At 59.1% G+C, this 19,428-nt stretch overlaps 1 protein-coding gene across 31 annotated transcripts in view; it reads left to right on the forward strand.

The window, feature by feature from the left end:
* Positions 1-19,428, forward strand: part of LRP8 (LDL receptor related protein 8) — an 81,758-nt gene that overhangs the window by 39,513 nt on the left and 22,817 nt on the right. For 2 of the 31 annotated variants that reach the window (XM_005665391.4, XM_005665396.4), the window contains exons 4-12: positions 695-823; positions 3,813-4,196; positions 5,148-5,270; positions 6,067-6,189; positions 8,378-8,416; positions 10,117-10,236; positions 10,326-10,451; positions 13,624-13,798; positions 16,033-16,260. In XM_005665391.4, the coding sequence (XP_005665448.1) occupies positions 695-823; positions 3,813-4,196; positions 5,148-5,270; positions 6,067-6,189; positions 8,378-8,416; positions 10,117-10,236; positions 10,326-10,451; positions 13,624-13,798; positions 16,033-16,260 (1,447 nt within the window). 31 annotated transcript variants of the gene reach the window in all.

The raw sequence follows: 19,428 nt of genomic DNA on the forward strand, positions 1-19,428 counted from the left end.
ATCAGGGTTCTCGTTCTTTCTTCCAAATTGAGACTCAACCCTGGGGCTTCGGGCCCCTGATGGAGTCAGCCTCTGATTGCGGCTGCAGTAATTAGAGCTGTGTGGTCCCGCTGGGCCCGGCCATGCGGCGGCTGCTCTCAGCAGCGGGCTCAGCACCACCGCTGGGGGAGGGGGCTTGGAGGGAGCTGTGGGGGCCTTGGCCAGCCCTTTAGATCGGCAGGTTCTGATCACGGCGTCACTGATCCAGAAGGCTACTTGAGACCCAAATGGGGCATGTCTTGCCCAGGGGCACACAGCTGGCAGGGCGGCTCTGTGTTGCTGGAGCCTAAAGGGGAGGCATGGAAGGGTGGCAGGTAAGGCTGGTGAGGCGGGCAGGGCTTGGGTTGGTCAAGGAGGGGCTTGAGTGTCAGGGACCAGGGGCCATGAAAAGGTGTCAGGCAGGGCAGTGGTGGGGTGAGTTATAGGATTCAGAAAGTCCTTGGGGGCACATGGGGGCATCTCAGACAAAGACACTGAGACAGGGGGCAGGAAGGCCCTGTCAGGTTCCAAGGCCTCGGGCCGGGTGGCTGGAGTCAGGCAGTAGGACAGGTTGGCGCCGTGCCCTGTGTCCCACCTCAGTGAAGCCAGTAGAACAGGTTGGCGCCGTGCCCTGTGTCCCGCCTCGGTGAAGCCACGCACGTGTGTCTCTCCACAGCCAAGCAGGTGTGTCCCGCAGAGAAGTTGAGCTGTGGACCCACCAGCCACAAGTGTGTGCCCGCCTCGTGGCGCTGTGATGGGGAGAAGGACTGTGAGAGTGGAGTGGACGAGGCCGGCTGTGCCACCTGTGAGTCCGGGGGAGGGGCCGGGCTCCCCAGGGGGCGTGGCGGGGGGGCGAGGAAAGGGCAATGGGCAGGACAGTGGTCGTGGCCGGGCACGGTGGAGAGACATTCTCATCCTCACAGCCACCTCACGCGCAGCCATTATCATCCCCATGTGTGGGTGAGGAAACTGAGGCTCAGACAAGCGAGGAACAGTGCCCGCAGCTGAGAGATGGAGCCGAGATTCAGATTCAGGTCTGGACCGCAAGCCTGACCTCTGCTCATCCATCCCATAAGCCTGTACCCACCTCCCAGCAAAGCCAGGGGGCCCAGGGTGGGGGCTGTGGTGAGAGATGGCCGTGTCCCAGGCCCGGGGACAGATTCCCGAGGTGGGAAGGAGGACAGTGGCTGAAATCTCGGGTTCGAGCACCCATGTCATAGGGCCGGAAGACATTCCCAGCAGCCTCCGTGGGGACAGATGGAGGCGGTCACTGGGGTCGTTCCATGTCGCTGAGCTTCACACACAGGATTATCTCCCTCCCAGGGAGCGGCCAGCAGGGCCTGGGACATTAGGGAGCACCACCCGGCCGTGCATGTTTCATATTTGATGGGCACCTACTGTGTGCCAGGTCTGCGGCCAGGCTCTGAAAGGGACCATAAGGCGAAGCCTACACAGCCCTCCCTCTGGGAGCTCATGATTAATGGAGATGGACTGGCTGTCGTGTCTAGGCTGTGAGGCTGGGCTGAAGTCTGGGCGGTCCCTCCGGGGCTTTTGCCAAGCACTTGCCCACCCCGGCTCTCGTCCTGCTCCCTCTGCCAGCCTCTGTATTTGCATCCTAGCCATCCCATCCTTCCTGGCCCAGGGGAAATGCCATCTCAGGCTTCTGAGTCCCAGCACTCTAAGATTCTAAGTCTGGAGTTTGGATGTGTCGGAAGCCAGAAGTGTCTGAGTCTGGGTGGGGGTAGATCCTGGCTGGCGCCAGCCGTTTCAAAGCAGCAGTGATTGCACTGGCTCATTTCTTCAGTATTTGGTGGGGCTCACTGGCCAGTGAGACTCCTCCTCCGTCCTTAGCCCCTGAGAATCGGATGCTTCCTTAGTCATCAAGGCTATCAGCCACTATCGCACGGCCCATTATGGCAGGCAGGTTCCCTGCTAATTAGAGAAGATGGGGTGTTCGAAGGTCCTATGGGGCTCCTCTCCTTCAGCTCCCACCACCAGGGCAAAGGAACAAGAATTCTTCCTTTTCTCATCTCTTAGAGCTTCTTCCTTTTGTGAATTCTGGGCATAGGCCTGAGAATATAGATCTTAAAGTCCTGTCAGCTCGGAAACCTTGGAGCAAACTCAGGATAAAGAAGCATTTCCTCCCAGAAGTCTCATCACATAATGAGTCCTCCCTCCCTGCCTGGACAGGAAGCAGGGGACCTCATCTAGGCGTCAGCTTCATCTTGAGAGGCAGACATCATGGGCTAGGCTATGCGTTTCCCACCAGCGCCCCAACATCCCAAAAGCCCAGAAGGGGGAAAAAAATACATCTGTCAGAAGCGTGATAAAGCTGTCAGCAGCACATGACACGAGCTGCCTACATGGTGAAACCGACGACATCATTCTGCTTTATGGTTAATAACAATGAACAAGGACATGGTGCCACCAGCAAATCAAAACACAGACTCTTGGCGCCACCACGTGGAAAGATCTGGTGCTGCTACCACCGGGGCACCTGTGCCCACAGACCCTGTATCCATACCCTACCCGGGCCCTCAGGCCAGTTCTTGGCCTCTGCATAAGGAATGAAGGAGGGAAGGAGGCCAGGTGGCTGTTCTAAAAACAGCCTGTACTCCAGGAGAGGCGAAGAGAGCTAGAAAGCCAAAGGGAGTCCGAATAGGAAGTGAGAGGTCCACACCTGAATTCTGGTTCCCTCATCACCGTGGACTGACTGTGTGACCTGGGCAAGTTGTTCCTCTCTCTGGGCCTCAGTTTCCCCATCTGTAAACTGGCATTTGGGTTGGTGGTCTCTAAGGCTCTCCAGCCCCTGAGCTCAGAGCAGCCCATCAGAGAGGGGACACCCAGGGCCCCAGGCAGGGCCACTGATCTGTGCCCTGAACTGCCACCGCACATCCCTAAATCACTCCTCACATCCAGGCTGGTCCGGCCTCCATCCACACCACACCCACTCACTGCAGGGTGCTCTGTGCCGGGCCTTGGAGACAAAAGTGGGTCCAGCTCAGAGCCCGTGTCCATGCAGATTGTGGTCATGGGGCAGACGGAGAAGGACACGAGACCCAGACCCCTGAGCAGGCTTGTGAAGGGCACCTAACAGGAGAGCAGAGGTGGGTGGAAACTTCCTCAGCAGGGGAGTGTGAAGTGTGTCTTGAAAGAGGTAGGATGTGGACCCTCGAAGGAGGAGCTCATGGCTGTGATTTACAGATTCAGTGGCGGGCAGGAGGTGGGCGCCCAGCAGATGCATCAGCTTGAGCAAAGACTGGGGGTGGGAAAGTATGCAAATGATGTCGCGTGTGATGTGGAGCCACGGGCATGTGCGAGAGTGCGGCCCCAGGGCGGAGCCTTGCTCTACGCCAGTGGCCTTCTGGGCCCGCCCAAGGGACTTTGGGGGGAGGGGGGCGGGGCCTGAGCTGTGTTGTAAGGAAGTAGGTCCAGACCTAGTTCCCCAGAAGGATCACTGTCATGTCCCATTTCATTTCCTGGGAACATCACCAAGTCCTTCAAGACAAGTTGCCCTCTGCAGCTTTAGAGACTCTCCTGATCCCACCATCCTGCTGGCAGCAGGACAGGAATTCCCACTCCCAGGGAGGCTGGAGAGGCTGGGGTGGCGAGGGGGCTGCACAAGGTCGCCCAGCAGGACCCGAATTGGAAGCCCCCTTTGCTGTGCACTGTTCGGTCCCCCCATTAGGGCTCATTCTGGTCGGTCGGTGCGGGTCAGGGCCCAGGTAGCAGGACCAGAGGGCCTGGGGCGCGGGATGGGGTCCGGGGGCCGACCGGCTCTCTGTCCCGCGCAGTGTGCGCCCCGCACGAGTTCCAGTGCAGCAACCGCTCGTGCCTGGCCGCCGTGTTCGTGTGCGACGGCGACGATGACTGCGGCGACGGCAGCGACGAGCGCGGCTGTGCCGACCCGGCCTGCGGGCCCCGCGAGTTCCGCTGCGGCGGCGACGGCGGCGCCTGCATCCCCGAGCGCTGGGTCTGTGACCGCCAATTCGACTGCGAGGACCGCTCGGACGAGGCGGCCGAGCTCTGCGGCCACGCGGGCCCCGGGGCCACGTCCGCGCCCGCCGCCTGCGCCGCAGCCGCCCAGTTCGCCTGCCGCAGCGGCGAGTGCGTGCACCTGGGCTGGCGCTGCGACGGCGACCGCGACTGCAAGGACAAGTCGGACGAGGCCGACTGCCGTAAGCCCCCGCCCGCCCCTCGGGACCGCGCAGCCCCGCGCTCTCCACCCAGGGCGGCGGACGGGTGGTTGTCCCCCGCCCGCCGAGGGGCCTCTCTGCCCTGCTGCTCTCACCATAGCGATGTTTTAACTGGTGGCGACTGAGCTTGGGAAGAGTGAAGTGACTTGTGTGAGGTCATGCGGCTGCTAAGCTGCGGAGATCCGGGTCTTCACCGGTACCTGTGACCTTAGGTGATGCCCCCCTCCCAGACCTCCCACATCTGTCCTTCCCTGACCCCAGCAGTCACCCCACTGGTTCCAGTGCGGAGACCTTGGGACACTTTGGAGCCCCCCCCCCCCCCCCCGCCACTGGTCCTTCAAGGCCTGGCCCAGTTGCCTCTGATGGGCCCCCCTGGGCTGGGTCTCTCCCCTGAGCTGTCGAAGGTCCCTGCGCCACCCTCTCTTAGGGCCACTCCGCAATGCCGTCATTGATCGCCTCTCAGCCCCGCTCCACATCTTTGAGCTACGGGAGCATGGGAGGCTCCTAGTAATTGAGTTCCCCACCCTGCCCAGCGCCCTGCTGTGGCCTGGACACTGGGCACTCAGGCAGGGTTTGCTGGAAGCGTGAAGTCATTCAGTAAGGCGCACCGAGACCCAAAGGCCATGTGTGTCCGCTCTGGGGTGGGGGTGGGGGTGGGGGGTGAGGAAGAGGCGGGAGACCTGAGTTTTAGTCCTGGCTTTGCCAGCCAGAGTTCTGGGTGCCCCTGGGCAAGGCCTTCCACCTCTCTGAGCTTCAGTCTTCCTGTCTGTACACCGGAAGTGCCTTGGCCAGATGTCCTCCGCAGCCTCCCAGGCTCAGCCGCTGGTTCTGTTCTTGCCGGGGGTGGGGGGGGGTGAGGGCAGGGAGGGGAGGGCTGTCCCCGCACCACGACTGTGACGGTCCTGACCCTCTCCCCTTGCCTCCTCCTGGCAGCACTGGGCACCTGCCGTGGAGACGAGTTCCAGTGTGGGGATGGGACCTGTGTCCCTGCAGGCAAGCGCTGCGACCAACAACAGGACTGTCCAGACAGGAGTGACGAAGCTGGCTGCCTGCAGGGTGCGTGTGAGTGGAAGCAGAGGGGCGGCCTCCTCTGAGGAGAAGCCCCGATTTCTCCCCGGGTCTGGAGAGAGCAGACGGCCCCCGAGGTGCATCTTCCCTCAGGGTGTCACTTGCCCTGAAACCACCCAGATCCCCTCCTGGGGTCCTCGTGGCACCAGAACTAGATTTTTAAGGACTTTGCAGAAGCTGAAAGAGGCCTAAGGGGACAGGGGGTCACCGAAGGCACTGTTGGAAGTCCAGCCCCCACCATTTGTCCACATCTAAGCCACCAAGCAGCTTCCCTCACTAGTTCCCGGACTGAGCAGAGACTGAGTCCTGCTCCCCAGAAAGCCTTGAATTCTCAGATGGTTCTTCTGGATGTCACCCTGCGGGAGCAGAAACCCAACCCACTGGTCATCCGGGGAAATGGAGAAAGGATTGGGCAGCGAGGTGGCCTCCCCTCTCTAGGACCCCTGGAGCGCAGGTCCCTCTTAGATGGTCAGTCCGGCCGCCAGGGTCTCTGCTGAGCTGCTGCTCTTCCCTCCCAGGTCCCCAGTCCTGGCAGATCGGACACGGGTTCCCCATGCCCTGCCCATCTAGATGGTGCCTGGGCAGCCTGACCACCCCTGGGGTCCTGTGCTGCTGTGAGCAGACGCCCACCAGCCCTGCATTCGGCTGTCTGTCCTGGGCTACCCTCTGGAGACCACCGGGGGAGGGGCCTGAGCTCTCCTCAGCTCCCCAGGGCCCAGCCTGGCCCAGTCCTGCCCACCCAGAGCCTCACGGGTGCTGTCCACTCTCTTGTCCGGCCCGACAGAGTCAACATGTGAGGGGCCCCGCAGATTTCAATGTAAGAGTGGCGAGTGCGTGGACGGCGGGAAAGTGTGTGATGCTCAGAGAGACTGTCGGGACTGGTCGGATGAGCCTCTGAAAGAGTGTGGTACAGTACCTGTCTCCCTCACCCTCCCTGCCACGCCGCCTCCTGGCCCCAGAGCCCCGGCCCTCGCCCGCCCCTCTGCACGCGCTCTGCTCTGACTCCTTTTGGCCTCGTGTGCTGTCCTGTGGCCTCAGACAGGGCTCTTTGCCTTTGGGGCCTCTTGTTCTGCATCACTTCCAATCTAAAGGCCTTTCCTTTCCGGCTCAGCTGCTCAAACATTATGCTTCCTCTCACAAACGCCGTCTCTCCTCATGGCTTCCACCTTCAGACCTCCGAGTGAGTGGTCACTCTGGAACTTTCTCTCTTCTCCATTGTGTCTGCCCTGCGGACCTCGCCAGGGCCCCGGCCTCTGAGGCCTTCCAGGCCCCGGCAGGAGTCCCTGCGGCAGACGGAGGGATGGGGTACAGTGGGCAGGTGACCACATCCGAAGGCCGCTGGGCTCCGGCCAGGCCCGGGTGAGGGCAGGGCAGACCTAGCAGCAGAGGACTGCGCCATCTGGAGCCCTGGGACTTCCTGGGAGACCAGACTCAGAGGCCAGACATGAGTGAGGAGCGGAAGGAGGCAGCCGTCGTGATGGCGGGAGCTGTCGGGCAGGTGCCAGGTTAACGAGAGCAGGAGATTCCACACTGTAGGTGGGCAGGCAGCGACCTGCAGGATGTTCGTGGGTCCCAGAAAGGCTCATTTCTGAGGTCGAGTTTGGATAGAGGGTTCCTGGGAGGACAGAGCCTAGGTCAGAGCCTCCCTGCCCAGCCTTGCTGGCAGAGCCCTTTCCACCCCGGCCTCCCGTCCTGGGCCCTCAGAGGAGTGTCATTTCCTGGGGCTCCCCCTAGAACAGCACGTCTCTGCCCCTGTCGAAGGGTAAGATTTCAAAAGGAAGAGTAGCTGGTGTAGGTCACTCAGCCTCCCCCTGAGCTTGCAGGTGCCAGACTCCCCCCGAAGCCCTGCCGTGAAACGACCCAGAAGGAGGGAGCCTTAGAAAAGAGGCTGGGGGGAGTTCCCGTCGTGGCGCAGTGGTTAACGAATCTGACTAGGAACCATGAGGTTGCGGGTTCGGTCCCTGCCCTTGCTCAGTGGGTTAACGATCCGGCGTTGCCGTGAGCTGTGGTGTAGGTTGCAGATGTGGCTCGGATCCCGCGTTGCTGTGGCTCTGGCGTAGGCAGGTGGCTACAGCTCCGATTCAACCCCTAGCCTGGGAACCTCCATATGCCTCGGGAGCGGCCCAAGAAATAGCAACAACAACAAAAGACAAAAGGCAAAAGAAAAAAAAAAAGAAAGAAAAGAGGCTGGGGAAGCAGGAGCAGCGAAGCCCAGCGCCCGCTGTCCCGCCCAGAGACCACTAACCTGCTGCCCTCTCTTCTCTCTCGTCTCTTGCATGACGCCCCAGAGACGTATGTACGCATGTGTTTGTGTCTCTGTGCTGGCGCAAGGCCAGTGTCTGTATCCAGGGCTCCTTCTCTGAGTGAGGCAAGGGAATTGATTGCAACCCTTGTCTCCGTGTGGCTCCCCCATCCGTGCGAACGTGCCTGTCTGTGCTTGTGCACGGAAGCTGGTGTGTGTGTGCATGTGGGTGTGTGCATGCAGGGGGAGGCGACGCTGCCCCTTCCTTCCATGGGAGACCTCAAGGGCTCCTCGGGCCTCCCCGGACCCCTGCCCCTCCCCTCCCCTGCAAGTGCCCCCGCAGAAGCACCTCCAGGCTAGAGAGAATTGGGAAGGCCCGAGTCTCCCCTCAGCCTCCGTCTGGAAGACTTCCACGGAAGGTGTGACAGGGAGAGAGAGACGGGTCCAGACCCACTACCCCGAGTCACCTCTGCCCTGGAGGCCTCTGTGCCTTCATCTTTCGCGGAAGCCTAGGTCCCCTGGAGCTCTCCTCTACACCTGCCCCTCCATCCAGGGCTCGGTAAATACAAGGGTTGCGTTGTTACTTCGGCACAAGGAGAGGGAGGAGGTGACTGAGGCCCCGCGTGAGCGGGTAAAGAAATGAATGGACGGTGCTGAGGGAAGAGTGTGGGATGGGAGAGGTCGGGGGGCTTGGGGTGATGGAAGGATCCCTGGAGATGGTGCCCCACCCAGAGCACCCCAAAGCTACCGTGGCTCAGCCCGTGCTGGGGGACTGAGACTTCCCAGGGCTGGGCCTGGGCGAGTCACCCTGGGGCTCCCCAGTCATGGGGTTGCTGTGATCTTGTTCTTTCAGTTCTGCCAACATCCCAAGGAAACAGGAGGCGGCCCAGGGGTAAAGGGGAACATTCCCTAAGCATGGCTCAGGCTGGAAGCGGGGCACCCACAGCTGCGCATGGCCTGGGGTGGGCAGCTCGGACCAGCTGTGTGCATGGCCCTGGCTGGCTCGGCGCAGCTCTGCTTGGCTTGGCTGGAGTGGCGGTGCATGGGCCTGATGGGCAGAGGGTGGCACGGCACCTTCCCCTGGCTGGCAGAATTAATCCTCTGAGATTCCAAAGCCCAGAAGATGCTATGAGAACTTGGTGAGCCTTGGTCCGGGCCTCCCCAACCTCCAATAGGACCCTGCCAGAGCTGGTGAGGGAGCAGAGGACGGGGGAGCCCTGTGACCTCTGGGCTCCCTTCATCCCTTGCAGTGGCTGGTGACACTGGGACCAGGCCTGTGGCCAAGAGTAGGAAGAGGGCCAGGGGGAGTTCCCATTGGGCTGCATCGGAAACAAATCCGACTTGGAACCATGAGGTTGAAGGTTCGATCTCTGGTCTCGCTCAGTGGCTGTGGCATAGGAACTTCCATGTGCCGCGGGTGTGGCCCTAGAAAAACAAAAAGACAAAAAAAAAAAAAAAAAAAAAAAGAAGAAGAAGAAGAAGAGGGATGGGGCTAAGAAGAGAGGAGGTAGAAAAATCCATGTGCTTCACGAGGGGAGAGAATTGACCGAGCAACAGCTTTGCGGAGAGAGAGGCCTGGGCCTGGGGGTCTGAGAGGAGCGCAGGCTCGTAGCAGGCAGCCCTTGTTCGCACTCCTCTGGGTGGCAGGCTAGCCCTGGGCCCTGACCGGAGAGGGCCAGGCACAGATGGAGAGTAACTGGAGACAGGCACCTGAGTGGCGGGGGACCAGAAATCAGTGCTTTAAGGGGATTCTGGGGAGCCGCTGGCCTCTGGCCAAGCCTGCAGGGCCGAGCTGGGAAGCGATCTCGTGAGGAAGGACTTCTGGCTGAGCAGCGCAGGTCCTGGCAGAGCCGGCTGCCTCTGGAGGGAGGTGGGGCTCCCGAGGCTGGAGATGGCGAAGCAGGGGCCTTTGAGAAGGGGTTCTTGGGGTACCTGAGGGTTGGACATGGTACACACAGGTCCCTTCAACTCTGAGGTCGCAAGGAAGGAGGAGCCATTTAAGAAACGTGTTTGTGAGGAGTTCCCATTGTGGCGCAGCGGGAACGAATCCGACTAGGAACCATGAGGTAGCAGGTTCGATCCCTGGCCTCGCTCAGTGGGTTAGGGATCCAGCGTTGCTGTGAGCTGTGGAGTAGGTTGCAGACGCGGCTCGGATCCCGTGTTGCTGTGGCTCTGGTGTAGGCTGGTGACTATAGCTCCAATTCAACCCCTAGCCCGGGAACCTCCATATGCCAAAACAAAACATAACAGAAAAAAAAAGAAACGTGTTTGTGAAAGGAAAGACCTTGGGCCGCCTGGTGGCCTCCAGCCTGGTGGTGGACAGAGCCCTGGCCTGGGAGGCCAAGGACCCCCATTCTGGTTCCACCCCGTCCTGTCTGTGTGTCCGGCCTTGAGCGGGGATCTGGCCCTCTCTGAGCTTCCTCTTGCCCAGTCATCTGGCTGATGAGGCTGAGGCCCGATGAGGCTCTGGGGGAGGCCTGCCGCCCCGAGTTTCTGCTTCAGCTCTAGGTCCCAGCCCTGCCCTGCCCCCCACCCCCGCCCCCCGCCCCGAGTCTGGGCTCCCGGCCCTCAGGAGCCCATGTCCCTCCCCAGGGCTGAACGAGTGTCTGCACAACAACGGTGGCTGTTCCCACATCTGCACCGATCTCAAGATCGGCTTTGAGTGCACGTGCCCGGCGGGCTACCGGCTCCTGGACCAGAAGACCTGTGGCGGTGAGGACCCCCCCCCCCCCGCCCCCGCCCCAGCCCCTCAAGCAGAAGCCACTCCTCCGGCGAGTTCTGACCTCTGCCCCTCCCCGCAGACATTGACGAGTGCGAGGACCCCGACGCCTGCAGCCAGATCTGTGTCAACTACAAGGGCTACTTTAAGTGTGAGTGCTACCCAGGCTACGAGATGGACGCCCTGACCAGGAACTGCAAGGCCGTCGGTATGGACGCCCCAAGGCTGGTGGGGGTGGGGGAGCAGCTCCGAGGGAGTCCAGGAATCGATGTGCTTCACATATGTGAGGACTGGGGGGTGTGCACACACACACACACACACGCAACACACAACACAAACAGCAGGGGGCACCCACGATGCTCAGAGTGTAAATATACAGCACACCCGATGCACGGTGTGTGAACACCCACACAGACCCAGCACAGAGCCACCCGTTCAGCCCACAGAGACTGCGCTCCCACCACACACAGGGCCAGACACACAGGCAGCCCACACAAGAGCAGGCCATGTGCAGACCCAACGTTGATCAGCCAACAAAATGCATTCGTTTTATTCAGTTCTTTACACTGATCACCTAACATCGTTGGAGGCTCTAGGGATTCAGCAGTAGGCAGAACAGACCCAAGTCCTGTGTGTCCTCATGGGACTTCACTCTAGTGGGTGAGACAGACGAGATATCAGAAAAATAACACAGGACATGGCGGATGGTGATGAGCGTTTAGGAGAAAGAGAAGTTAGCGGAGGCCAAGGGGGCAGTGGCTTACAGGTTTAGATAGACGGGTCCGGAAAGCCCTCCCTGAGAGGGTCATGCTGGAGGAAAGACCTGAAGAAGGTGAAGGAGTGAGCCATGCATTACCTGCAGGAACGCAAAGTGCAAAGGCCCCCAGCCAGCAGCATGCCATCTGTGTTCAGATAACAACGAGGAGGCCAGGTCAGCTGGAGCAAGATGAAAAGGAGGAGGTGAAGCCCAAGAGGGGACTGGGGAGCAGATCACAAAGGCCCTTGAGGTCACTGTAAGGGCCAATCTGAATTTCATTCTCTGTCCGGGAAAGGAAGCCTTTCTGGGGTGGGAATAGGCAGACAGGTGTGCCTTGCATTTAAACTGGCTCCCTCTGGCGGCTGTGTTGAGAATAGACTGTGGGGCAGGGGAGGCAGCCCGGAGATGGCTGCAGGGGTCCTTGCATAGTCAGCCAGAGGAGCAGTGACCAGGGTGCTATGTGGGAACGGCGAGAAGTGGACAGTGTCACTATATTTGGAAGGTCAGCATTTATTCTGAAGCAACAGGATTGGCTTATGAACTGAATGTAGGATCGGAAAGGAACAAAAAGTGTCAAAGATGACTCCAGGGTTTTCGGCCAACTAACTGGAAAAATAGGATTGCCTTTTTTGGAGAAGGGAAAGATGGTAAGAAAATCAGGTTTGAGGAGTTCCCTTGGGGCACAGCAGATTAAAGATCCAGTGTTGTCACTGCAGCAGCTTGGGTTGCTGCTGTGGCATGGGTTTGATCCCTGGCCCAGGAACTTAGACAGGCTGTGGGTATAGCCCCCCCCCAAAAAAAAAGAAAGGAAAGAAAAGAAAAGCAGGTTTGGTGGAGTATTGGATTGATTCGGACATGTTAAATTTAAGAAAACTGTTAAGAAAGTTTAAGCTTTAAATCTTACACTGTTAAGAAATGTTAAGAATTTAAGAAAACTGACATCTAAGCAGAAGTCGTGGTTAGGCTGTTGGATGTATGAACCTGGAATTCAGATGCACAGATATAATGCCCACTCTATCGGTTATAACAGCACAGCAGTTACAGCAAGTGGCATGTAGTCTGTGAACCCAAAACACGTCCCACCCAAACTGTGCCATGTGCGGCACGAGCATTAGCATATCACATGTTCACATGCAAATTGTTTTTAGCCCCATGTGGGACATACAACGTGGATTATATGTGTGCCGTGGAGACAGCACACCACTGCCTGTGGACACACAGACCCCGCAGATGAGCATCTAAAGTGTAGTTACACAAACACTCAAATCTCAGACACACAGCGTTCCCAGCAGAGGCCCTGCTCTCAGTAAAAACCACCTCCAAATACCCAGTAACCCCCCCCCCCAGCTCCTGCTCTCAGGAAGATCAGGTGTCTTTGCTTCCGTTTTGGGGTGAGGAAAATCACGGTTTGTCGGTGGCGGAGCTGGACCTTGAACCCAGCTTTCGTCCTTTCTCCTTCCTGCACGCGGAGCTCTCTTCTTCGAGGCTCTCTGCGCCCACCCCCCATCGCCCCCAGCCAGCTTTGAAATAGTCCCCATCACTACACACAGGCCACACACCCAGCTCTGGGTCCCACGTGGCTCTGTGCTGGTCCCACCCTGCCCCCAGGCAGCACATTAGCCTGGCACAGATGCACAGTGACAGGGACCAGGGGGCCTGCAGAAGTGTCAGCTGGAAGACAAGAGGAGGAGAAGGCGCAGACAGCTCCAGGGGTAGACGTTGCCGCTCAGACGCTGCTGGTGCCCAAGAGGCCGGTGACATTGGAAAACAGACTGGAGGCGTGGCAGCCTGTGCTAAATGCCAGGCCTTCATAGGCTTGGGGGACAGCGATCCTCCCCAGGGAGTGGCCAGCAGTGTCTCAGGCATTGATGATCTTCCTAAAAATCTAATCCTAAGTTTAAAAATGGGTTTGTGTGTACATGAGCAGTTACGTATTGTCCCACTGCACATATGTTACCGTCCTCTCGCACACATCCCACCCCTATTGCTGCCTTGAAATAGAGTGCAAGCTTCACCCAGACCGAGGGAGCCCTTGTGATCTGGTTCCTGCCAGCGTCTGCAGCTTCCTCGCTCTCCTTGTCCCCAGTACACCCTGCATAAAGGCTCACAACAACCTCCCAGATTCTCCCTGTTTGAGTCTCGCCCCCAGCCCTGACATCTCTGCACGTCACGCACCCGTCACCCCTCCCTGGACACTGCAGTGGGGCCCAAGCCCAGGAGGGGCAGCTGCTGGGGAAAAATGCATTCTAGGTTGAGGGACAGCTTGAGCAAAGGTCCTGGGGCAGCAAAGCTGTGCCATGCACGATGACACGTAGCCCGGTGGCCGGAATCAAGGTGTCAGAGGCCTGAGCAATGTGGCGGGACAGGGAGCTGGAGTCACACACTGCACAAGACCTTCTGTCCAGGCAGAGGAATCAGGGAGTCTCATGAACAGAATAAGAGTCCCGGTACCCATCATTTCATCTGCTTCGCTGACCTGTGAGGTGGGAACGGTCACCCCTTTAACGGGCGGTGAGGCATTCCGCCCACCCTGCCCCTGCCAGCAAACCCGTGGCAGAGCCTTGGTGCCCAGATCCCCGCCCCTTGCACTGACCCTTTCTCTCGCAACCTCCCCGCGTGGCAGTTGGCAGAAGCCCGTCCCTCGTCTTCACCAACCGGCACGAAGTGCGGAGGATAGACCTGGTGAAGCGGGACTACTCGCGTGTCATCCCCATGCTCAAGAACGTCGTGGCGCTGGACGTCGAAGTGGCCACCAATCGCATCTACTGGTGTGACCTCTCCTACCGCAAGATCTATAGGTGAGCAGAGGCCCCGGTCCTGCCGCCAGGCCTGGGGGGCGGGGGACACAGGAGGAGAGGAAGGGAGGCCTTTGCACCCCCTCTGCCTCGAGGACTCCCCAGGGCAGAGTTGGGGCTTAGGAAGGGACGCGGGATCGCAGTGGACATGGAACTGCCAGGCTTTTTCCACCTGCTGGTGCAGCCAAGGCTGAGGGCTCTGTTGGGAGAACAGCTTTGAGCCCCACACGTGGGGGCTTTGACTGACCTCTGGCAGCTGAGTCGGGCAGTGCAAGACAGGATCTGTTTATGGGGAGAAAGGAAGAAATCTGGGCTTCGGTGAGGACTTATCTATGTGCTGGATGCTGGGGCCTTAAAGGTGACTCCTCAGTGGGTTAGGAATACGGCTAGTATCCATGAAGACAGAGGTTCACTCCCTGGCCTCACTCGGGGTTAAGGATCCGGCACTGCTGGGAGCTGCAGTGTAGGTCACAGATGAGGCTCGGATCTGGCATTGCTGTGGCTGTGGTGCAGGCTGGCAGCTGCAGTTCTAATGCAGCTCCTAGCCCGGGAACCTCCATATGCAGTGGGTGCAGCCCTAACAACAGCAACAAAACGGTGACTCAGACCTGGTCCTGCCTGGAGGATCCCAGGCAGAGCACAGCAATGCCTCTGGTGATGATCACGAGGGTTACGTATAGAGGAGGCCTCCGACCCCGTCTGGGGGTCGGGGACGTCTTCCCAGGTGCATGACCCCCAGCCCAGCTCCTCACACCCCAGTCGGTAAACTCTGGCTCTCGAGCAGGCGCCTCACGCACACAGAACATTCTCTCCTAGAAGCTATTACACACCCAGGCCCCTCTGGGGAAGTCACGTCGTTTCCTTGTCCTGAGACCCACCGGGCAGGACTGCCGATGACCAGGCGCTAGGTGGTCTGTTGAATGGATGGCGTGGTGGGTGGGCGGGTGGGCAGGTGGGTGGATGGATGGATGGATGGATGGAGGCAACGCCAGGTGCTGCTCACTGACAACGTGGTACCCACCCCACCCCCCAGCGCACAGACACACTCATTCACACTCACACGCCCAGAAGTAACTCAGGCAGTGCCTGTCCAGTAGTGACCGAAAGAGGCAGGATGTGACGACGGACTAGGTGTGGGGCTGCAGGAGGAGGAGTCCAAATGAACTCCCCGGGTCACTTGAGGAGTTTGAGTTTCTGGCTTGGGCGGTTTTGTGGACAGCAGCGCTGTCCTGTGAGAGGTGGAGGGTGGGCAGGCTGGCTGGCTGGCTGGGAGGGGGGAATGGATCTGAACAGGTGGGGATGTGTGACGTTCAGGGCGTCCGTGGGACCTCTGAGGTGGCCCAGTTGGCTTTACCGTCGGGAGCTTGAGAGAGTTGTCGGAGGGCAGAGTTACGGATGGCAGTGAGCCCTGGGGACCTAATCAAAGCAGGGGTACGGGGAGAAGAAGACTTTGGGGAAAGCAGTGTTGGGAGACAGAAGGCCCTGCGGAGGGTGCCTCCTGAGTGTCTGCTGTACTGTGGCCCCTTCTCTCCTTTCTCACGGCCTCAGCCCACCTGCAGACCCACTTCGTCTCTCGCCTGTATACACTCCCAGCCCCCTACCCAGTCTCCCTGCCTTCATTCCCTCTCTCTATTGCGTATCCGCCGGGGCCACAGTGATCTGGCAGGCCTGTCTGGCCATGACCTCGGACCTGTTCAGTTCCCCCTCCAGGACGATGTCCTGAGCCCCCCACATGCAGCCAGAGCCCTTCGGGATGCGGCCCCCGCCTCCACTTCCTTCCCGTCCTCCTGCCCACATAGCCCGCTCCGCACCCCTGGCTCTCCCCGCTCCAGAACATGCGCCTCGGCATCTGCACGGGCCGTTCCCTCTGCCTTCTGCTCTTTGCGTGCCTGGGGAACTGGTCCTGCAGGACCCGCCTTCTCCCACCCTCCGGATGATGCTGTCTCCATTTCTCTGCAGCTCTGGCCCCTGACGCGTGCCGTCATCACACAGTGTGGTGTCGTAATGATTTGGCTGTGAATGTCTGTCCCTACTAAACTGCGCTCTTCTGGGCCAGAGGCTGTGGCTGACTCCAGCCTGTAGCCTTACCCTGGTGGCCCAGGGAATGTATGGAATGGACATGAGCCAAGATCCTCTCAAATCCATGGCTCTGGCCCAGAGGGGAGAGAGAGGGGAAGGGCAGCTCCAGCGGGGCCGGGGGTGGACCGCCCCCCCATGCCAGCGCTGGTTGCCCCTAGTGCCTACATGGACAAAGCCAGCTACCCAGCGGAGCAGGAGGTCCTCATTGATGAGCAGCTGCACTCTCCAGAGGGCCTGGCGGTGGACTGGGTCCACAGGCACATCTATTGGACCGACTCGGGCAGTAAGACCATCTCAGTGGCCACAGTCGACGGCCGCCGCCGACGCACTCTCTTCAGCCGTGACCTCAGCGAACCACGGGCCATTGCCGTCGACCCCCTGAGAGGGTGAGTGTCACCACATCGGACCACCCCTCTCCTACCAGAGGCGGTCAGTCCTCACGTGCCTGTCCTGGGAGTATCTTGGGGGTTTCGGAGGGTCCTGAGCCACCCAGACACCGGCCATGGGGAGGAAAGTCCACACGGGCCCCTTGGCGACCGAGGAGTCCAGGCAGGACCGAGCCACTCACTCAGCATGTCGTGGAGCCAGAGCATCTCAGAGCCGAGTGAGGGCTCTAGTGGTTGCTTCCTGGGGCAGGAAGTCGCCCCTCAGGCTTCGGTGTGCCCAGGTGTGCCCAGGTGGCTGCTCTCATGTGTTTCCAGAGAATGGGCACTCATTACTTTTCATGTGGCTTATTTCATATGGGGGCACCCTGCCCATTAGAAGGTGTTCCATCCACGGAGTTTCTGTCGTGGCTCAGGGGAAACCAATCTGACTAGCATCCATGAGGACGAAGGTTTGATCCCTGGCCTTGCTCAGTGGGTTAAGAATCCAGTGTTGCGGAGTTCCCGTCGTGGCGCAGTAGTTAACGAATCCGACTAGGAACCATGAGGTTGCGGGTTCAGTCCCTGCCCTTGCTCAGTGGGTTAACGATCCGGCGTTGCCGTGAGCTGTGGTGTAGGTTGCAGACGCGGCTCGGATCCCGCGTTGCTGTGGCTCTGGCGTAGGCCGGTGGCTACAGCTCCGATTAGACCCCTGGCCTGGGAACCTCCATATGCCAAGGGAGCAGCCCAAGAAATAGCAACAACAACAACAACAACAAAAAAGACAAAAGACAAAAAAAAAAAAAATAAAATAAAATAAAATAAAAAGAATCCAGCGTTGCCATGAGCTGTGGTGTAGGTCGCAGACGTGGCTCAGATCTGGTGTGGCTGTGGCTGTGGTGGAGCCTGGCAGCTGCAGCTCCCATTCAACCCCTAGCCTGGGAACCTCCATAGGCCACAGGTACAGCCCTAAAAAGACCAAAAAAAAAAAAAAAAAAAAGTGTTCCTTCCCCAAAGCTGCCTCCCTCTGACTCCATCCATTGGCCTCGGGGTTAGATAAACGCGTCTGGTCCCCTCCCCACAGGATGGCTAGCAAGACGAGAGGAGCATCTTGCTCTGCTCCAGGAGACCCACCTCCATCCCCACCCCACTGCCCTCCGTCTCTGGGCCCCACGCAGGTTGCCCTGCTCTGGCCACGCTTCCCTAGTGGGGGTAGGGATTCTGCTGAGGAGGGTCCCTCCCTGCCTCAGGGGGGATGCCCAGAGATGACATGGTTTTTAAGCAGTTGCATCCTATTAAGGTTACCAGGCTCACCACCTTCTCCCTACTGCTGTTTCTTTATTTGTTAAGCAGGGATACAAAGACCCTCTTCTTGGAGTTCCCATAGTGGCTCCGTGGTTAACAAATCTGGCCAGCATCCAGGAGGATGCAGGTTCGATCCCTGGCCTTGCTCAGTGGGTTCGGGATCCAGCATCGCTGTGAGCTGTGGTGTAGGTCACAGATGTGGCTCGGATCTGACGTTGCCGTGGCTGTGGTGTAGACCAGCAGCTATCGCTCCGATCTGACCCCTAGCCTGGGAACCTCCATGTGCTGTAGGTGCGGCCCTAAAAAGCCAAAAAAAAAAAACCCCAAAAAAGACCCTCTGCTTCCAGGGAAAGCAGCTGGTGGCCAGCCTGTGTGTGCCTTGGGAAGTGACTGAGAGCGGCCATTTAATAGGCGTGCACTGGCACATCTAGCACAGCACCAGGCGCTGTGCAGGCAGTCATGTCATTTAACCACATCTCAACCCAGTTCCCTGTCGAATGTCACTCAGACCTGGGGCTGCACCTGCCACGTCCCCTAACCCATATAGCTGCATCCAGCCCATCTCCAGTCCTCTGTGGCTCTGTCAAGGTCCCAGCAGGAAACCCACTGACTATCTACAAAGGAGTGGGTTAGGTCTAACGCACTATCCTGCTCTAGTAGCAGGTAACAGGCCGGAGGGGCGGGAGCAGGGGAGGTTACCTGAGCTGCCAAGGGAAGAACCCGATAGAGAGGGTCAGCTTTGGGGCGCGAGCCAGCTGGAGGCAACTTTGTGGGGGAGTCAGGGGAATAGACATCCTGAGCTCAGTCTCTCCCCTCCCCCCTCCCATCTTCTGGGGACGCAGCTGGACGCCAGGCGCCGAGGGAGCCACGTCCATTGAGGTGGGTCCCGCCCGGGCCAGCCTTTTGGTGCACAGAGTGCGTGGCGATGGGGAGAGAGGAGATCTGAAGTGGCAAGTGGAAGGTGTCCCGAACAAGCCCTCAGCCCCCCAGCCTGGGACCGGCCTTGATTTGACACCAGGTTTTAGCAGCGGCGTGCTGGGGAGGCTGAAACACACAGGCTTTAGAGTCCAGCTTGAATCTGAACTGAAATTCGAAACCTGACTCCACTGCTTATTCACAACGTGATCTGAGCCAACCCCTCTGAGCCTCTGGCTCTAATCATTACCCATGTGTGTCATAATTATACCCTCCTGGGGTGGCCGTGAGGCTCAAATGAAAACATTTCCAACAAGTAGTAAATAAGGACCCATCCGCCACACATGAGCCACCTGCCGGGTGTCGAATGAGGAGCAAGGCACAGGAGGAAGCTGCGCTCAGTGGAGCTCATAGATAAGTGGGGAAAATAGGCAGTGAACAAACCCACCTGACTCCCTAGTGCACACACGAATAACCGACCGTGTCAGGGCTCCGGAAGGAAAAACAGGGTGCTTTAAGAGTCGATCACCTGCTTACGTTGGGGGCTCAGAGAAGGAGTCTCTACTAAAAGGACATTATGTTTGGTGGGGAGAGAGTGGGGGCCACAGGCTCTGTGAAAGCCTTGGCGTCCTGAAGGGTCTGAGAGAAGCCCCGTGGGGCAGGTGTGGGGTTTGTACGCGAGGTCGGGGCAGGGGCCTGACGGTACAGAGCCGTCTCAGCTGGGGTCAGGATTTGGGGTCTCTTTTAAGGTCAGTAGAAGTCCTTATGAAGTTTGAAAACAGGAGAGAGGGGTGTCCCGTTGTGGTTAAGAATCTGACTAGTATCCATGAAGATGCAGGTTCGATCGCTGGCCTGGCTCAGTGAGTCAAAGATCTGGTGTTGCCACAAGCTGCGGTGTAGACTACAGACACAGCTGGGATCTGGCATTGCTGTGGCTGTGGTGTAGGCCAGCAGCTGCAGCTCTGATTCGAC

This window comes from Sus scrofa, chromosome 6, assembly GCF_054392235.1.
Source record: "Sus scrofa isolate SSC_HxYL_T2T_F1_AM1 chromosome 6, Sscrofa_HxYL_maternal_Yorkshire_Landrace_v2.0, whole genome shotgun sequence".
NCBI classification, from domain to species: Eukaryota; Metazoa; Chordata; class Mammalia; order Artiodactyla; family Suidae; genus Sus; species Sus scrofa.